This window comes from Vitis riparia, chromosome 4 (assembly GCF_004353265.1).
Source record: "Vitis riparia cultivar Riparia Gloire de Montpellier isolate 1030 chromosome 4, EGFV_Vit.rip_1.0, whole genome shotgun sequence".
Taxonomy (NCBI): Eukaryota; Viridiplantae; Streptophyta; class Magnoliopsida; order Vitales; family Vitaceae; genus Vitis; species Vitis riparia.
In genome coordinates this window covers 22,166,339-22,171,847 of record NC_048434.1, presented here as the reverse complement: position 1 = coordinate 22,171,847, position 5,509 = coordinate 22,166,339, and the positions used below count along the sequence as shown (strand labels likewise).

The following is a 5,509-nucleotide window of genomic DNA, read 5'->3' as shown; positions in this document are numbered from 1 at the left end:
TGGGCCCTTTTTTGAGCACAAAATGACTTCCAAAAGAGAGAGAAATTACATCAGGACATACGGTGTCATCTTGGACCCTTTTTCCAGAAAGTTGACTTTTGCAACTTAAAATTGCAGCATGAAGAGGAAAAATGGCAACACGGCTTAAGGTGGCACCATCTTGGTGCAATTTTCTCAAGAATCCTTGGCTCCTTCAACACTTCTCATATTTTTCCATCTAAGTTTTCCTTATATTTTTGCATAGGTAAACAATGTTCAAATATTATGGAAATTGATGAGATTGATTTTCAATGAGTAAATAATTTAAGAAATTTTATTGAGCTCATTTGGATCCCTTTAACCCCGTTAACCAACCTCAAATTTTTGATTGGTTGAAATAGACTTGCACCACCAAACTTCATGCACTTCGCTTCTTTAACTTCGTTCATGTTCCATTCTTGTCTTCGGAATGTCCCAAATGGTTTTTAGGACTTTCATTATTCATGAAAATAGTTGAAAACATAAAGGATTAAATGAAAATTTTAAGAAAATAAAGTGTTTGTGAGGCAGAGCATAGAAATAACTAGTTGGAAAGTGTGTTTAATGCTAAAATGTGACTTTTGCCCTCATTAGAATGCTATATATGACATTAATCATTCACAACCACCTTCTCTTCTTCTACCTCAGATCACCCATCATTGAGAGAAATGGAGAGAATGACATGATTACAATATGATGCATTGGTGGTGATGGTGATGATTGGTAGTCATTATAATGAGGGTTGCCCCCACCTCAGTGTCGTTCAATTAGTGAAGTAAGACAACAATAGATTACACCAAACATTTGTCATGTCCTATCAAATAAAATTTAGGCCAAAGATTGGAGTGGTGTCTACAAAACAACTTTGTAGAAATATATTCGAAGATATTTATAAGCCATTTTCAACATTAGCCACATCTAATATTAGTATGTTCTACACAAAATCTAACCGGATGAGAACAATAGAACTTGCAATTCCATTATGAACATCAAATTAGCCTTGTACAGTAACATCTCTTAATTCCGAGTCTTTAGAGCTTTTCAATGGATTAAGCTGGGTTGCTTCCATCGTCTCCTTGCCTTTTCCCCATAGCACGCTGTATAAGCCCAATATGATAAACACCGCACCTAATATGCTATTAATAGAAATAAAATGAATTCATATAAGAACACAAAATGAATAATTTTATGATAAAATAGAGTAGTGTAGATCTAAACCTTCCCAAATGTAGCAACTCATCTAGCATTAACGAGCCAACTATTGCAACAATAATAAGCAATAATGGGTAAAAAGAAGATATAAATAACGCCCCCCTCATCCGTGCAACCCAGGCCATTAGTGCAATCATCAATCCAGAGCCTATGACCCCCTGTAATGCAACAACTTTAAATGTTATTTTCATATGCAAATACGAGAAAAAAAAATTAAATTAGGAAAATGCTAAGCTACCAAAATGATACTTATTAAACTCTAAATTCAACTCATTGAATCTGTGTAATAAAATCTAGATTGTTGAATGATGGTTCAAATCAATAAAATCGAATTATAAGGGTACAAACAAATGAGATCAAAATATAAACAATGGGAAGTAAAGATATACACATGACACCACCTAATTGATGGTACCTTTGTAACGTTATTGTAATCTTTTTTTTTTTTTTTTACCTATTGGCTTAAAAATGTTTATTGAAGTATTATTCACACTTTCCATTATCAAATAGAAAGCTATTTTCATTAAGGATATTAATATAAAAACAAAACCCAATTTTCTTTTTATCCCTATCAAATCAAAATCTCAATAAATTAGAGCACAACAAATTAGAATTTTGAGATTTTTTTTTAATGCTTATACCATTTGTATTGAAAATTTGTGTTCATGCAATTTTTTTCCTTTCTATAACAATTAAATATTTATAGAAGAAATTTGACGAGTGTCATAATTATTTGTTTGGACAAGTGATGTGTCAATAGAAAAGTTAAGGACACTCACAGTGTTAGTGTGATTCCTGTTTTTTTTTTTTTTTCTTTCCATATAAAAGAGATCATTCCTTTAGGCTATCTTTATTTTTGAAAAGTACTATAGTAAGAAAAGAAAATACAAAATAAAAAAAAATTATATTTGATTTTATCATGAAAATGCAAAAAAAAATAAAATAATAAAATAAAATAAGTCAAATATAATTAAAATTATAAAAAAATTATATATTTTAAAATTATTTTAATATTTATATATAAGATAAATAAATAAAAAAGGTTTGAAGTAATATATAAAAATAATTTAATTTTAAATCTATTTTTTATTTTCTTTACTTTTTCTTTTTTTCAACTTTTCCTCTATTTTTTTTTTTTCTCCACATTTTCCTTTAAACTTTTTGACATCCAAACATAGCCTTAACATTTTGGAAAATGAAATTAATTATGTGAATTTATCTGATCTGTAGTTCTCATAAGTTAAAGATGTGTTGCTCAACTCGAGCCAAAGCTTAAGTGCAAATTAAAATATCACCCATATAGTTAATAGGAAGCAAAAGCATAAGCTCTATTAGCCTTTGTCAATAAATGCTTATTATATTTGCTTATATTTCCTTGCAAATTCACAATTATTTGAAGGACGGACATTACCGTATATACAACAGTGAGAAGTCTAATATTCCAACCAAGCTTCCATGCAGCCCACTCCTCGGTACACATTGCATATGCCACTGACTGTATTGATGCACATATAGACGTGAGAGCAGTGGCAGAGTAAGGTGGATATACCTTACTCAATTTTGCCTGATGAGACAAAAGGGGTAAAAAGAAAATAAGAAACAATTTTCTAATTTAGTAGGGATGGCACGTAGAGATTAAAATCTCAAAAGGAAAATCACCTGGATTATCATCCAGATTGCGATAGACACACCACTACCCACACCCAGCAATGCGCCCAATGCTTCCTTTGCCGATGTCTGCTTTGATGTTGTCATGGCATGATGATGTAGCAAGTTAATGTTGGTCGTCCACACATTGATCCCAATTCCCTTGTAAAATGTAAAAATCATTGCACCGCCTATGCTCAATATAGTGCCCAAAACTTTAGCCTTTCCAGCATCAGTTCTAATTGCCAATCTTTCCATCCTAAATATAGAAGGCAAGAGCTTAGGTTTTATTTCTTAATATATACTTAACCCTATATTTGGTATGAAATAAGAGATAAAATAATATAACCTATTATGTATTTGGTTGAGGATGGCATCATGTCTCATATTCAATTTTATAGATTATGTAAAGTAATGAGATATTATCCGATCTTTTTTCTACATTTTTTTTTACGTGGAATGTAATAATAATTTTAAGTTGACATATAATATATATGTATGTCATAAAATATAAATTTATATTTTTTTTATTTTCCTTTCTTTTTAGATTTTTATGTTACACACTTTACAAAGCAAAAAAAAAAGTTAATTAAAAAAATAATTTGTAGTTCAATAAATAAATAATATGTACATAATATTTCATAAAATAATACTTAGATGTATGATTTTCAATTAATATTAAATATGAATATATACATACATATATAATAATACATGTTTTTCTTATTTTTTTACAAAAAAACATAAATATTTTTAATTTTATAAATATTTAATTTTTTTATAGTGTTAATTTTATTTTAAATAAAATACAAAAACATGTCTCATAATTGCATCACAGGATTAAAAAAAAAACCTCTTTCATTCTTTTATAATGTTTTTGAATTTTTTTTTTTAATTTTGAGAATAAAAAAGTATTGATATTTTAGTTTTTTTTTTTTTTTTATCATATTCTAAATATTTAAACAAATTGAATACCATTTTTTAACATTTTATTTTAAAAAATGAATAAATTAAACTACAAGTAGAATCAAGCACGCCAATTGCTTCTTACAAGATAGCGACTACATAAAATTTCACTTTTTATGACTTAATCAAATAATCTGTAGTCCTCTTGGATTGGTCATGCCAAATACAGTATAATCACCGAAAAAAGGAAAGCAATAAAGTCAAACCAAGTGCAGTTTATGTTAAGGCATGATTATTTAGTAGACCATTTTCATTTTCTTCAGAGCCGAGACTACAACATCATAACTATAATGACAATAAAAGTTGCTCCAAGCCACCAACTTCTATCAAGTGATTGATGTTTTCCATTTTTGCCTCCCAATACCATGATAGTTCTTTTTCCATCAACATGTAAAAAACCTATGTGAAAATGATTGAGATAATTTTCTCCTCATTTCAAATGAAATTAATCATAGAGAGATCACCATGATTTTAAGACAATTACCTTAAAATGATAGCCATGATAAATGTCAGGGCAGGAGTAAGATTAGTCATTGCTGCTACAAATGTTGCAGATGTTAAAACCAAGCTCTCAACATATAAATTGTGGGTTAATGAGCCCCTGAAATGAATACGTCCGAGGTAAGTTAAGAAGATTGTTAAGAGAGTAAATTTGCGATAATTAATAAAAGGTTTTGCAGAAAATATAGTTAGAGGAAATAACCAAGGACATGCATCCGAGCTGTAATTATTTCTTACCCAAACATGCCTAAGATGAAACCTAGGAAGAAGATTCGTCCTGTCAATCTTGGTCTAGAGTTCCTGTTTGAGGGAAAAAAAAAAAAAAGAAAGAAAATCAAAAGACATTATGGAAGATGAATCTCCTACACTAGTACCGGAAGCCAGAATGTTTAGTATGATCTCCTAGGTATTATATTTTCAACAATCCACCCCTTTTTCTTGTACAAACGTACTAGATTATAATGAGGAACCAAGAAAACAAGAAGCCAGAATGTTTAGTATGATCTCCTAGGTATTATATTTTCAACAATCCACTCCTTTTTCTTCTACAAACGTACTAGATTACATGAGGAACCAAGAAAACGGAGGAAGGAAAGAATCGTACTAAGCGAACATTGATGCAAAATGGGAAAAAAAAAATAAAGGGAAAATGAAATATAGACCAAACTATGGAAAGATACTGTAGAAGTCACCGTTCTAAGATTAAAGCAAGAGGAACCATTGAAGCTGTGGCAAAGATCATTCTGTAGGCGATCATGATTTTCATGCTCATGCCATCGTTCTTAGCTAATTTGTAGAGGACGTGTATCCCTCCAAATGTTATCTGAATCATCACCATTGCTATCGTTGGTTTCAGCCCTTCGAAAAGGCATACCAACTTTCCAGCCATGTAATGTCTCAATGCAGAACTAAGACAAACACGAAAGCTGCTTATATATTTCAGGAATGTTGGATGATTTGAGTGTCTTCATAACTCAAACCAAATGAGTATATTTATAAGCCAGACATACTTTAATGCTATGTTTGGTTCAGAAAATTTATGAGAAAATGTGAGGGAAAGAAAATGAAAAGAAAAAGTGAAAGAAAAGAAAAAATGAAAAAAAAAATAAACAATAGATTTAAGATCAATAAATTATTTTTATTTTATTTTTTAAATTCATTTCAC

General features: G+C 29.8%; 1 protein-coding gene across 1 annotated transcript; it reads right to left on the bottom strand.

Moving 5' to 3' along the window:
- Positions 1-2,865: 2,865 nt before the first annotated feature.
- On the bottom strand, positions 2,866-5,233 carry LOC117913332 (WAT1-related protein At1g25270-like). The gene is made up of 4 exons (XM_034828272.1): positions 5,037-5,233; positions 4,582-4,644; positions 4,328-4,444; positions 2,866-3,136 (listed from the first exon to the last, which is right to left on the bottom strand). The coding sequence occupies exons 1-4, from the start codon at positions 5,231-5,233 to the stop codon at positions 2,866-2,868; spliced, it is 648 nt and encodes a 215-aa protein (XP_034684163.1).
- Positions 5,234-5,509: the final 276 nt, after the last annotated feature.

What these genes read in the sequence shown, in the direction of transcription:
- LOC117913332 (XM_034828272.1), bottom strand. Translation starts at nt 5,233, where the DNA reads ATGGCTGGAAAGTTGGTATGCCTTTTCGAAGGGCTGAAACCAACGATA. An exon ending in TTCATCTTAGGCATGTTTGG is followed by an intron (nt 4,445 to 4,581) that starts GTAAGAAATAAT and finishes TATTCATTTCAG; the next exon opens with GGGCTCATTAACCCACAATT. An exon ending in ATCATGGCTATCATTTTAAG is followed by an intron (nt 3,137 to 4,327) that starts GTAATTGTCTTA and finishes TTCTATATTTAG; the next exon opens with GATGGAAAGATTGGCAATTA.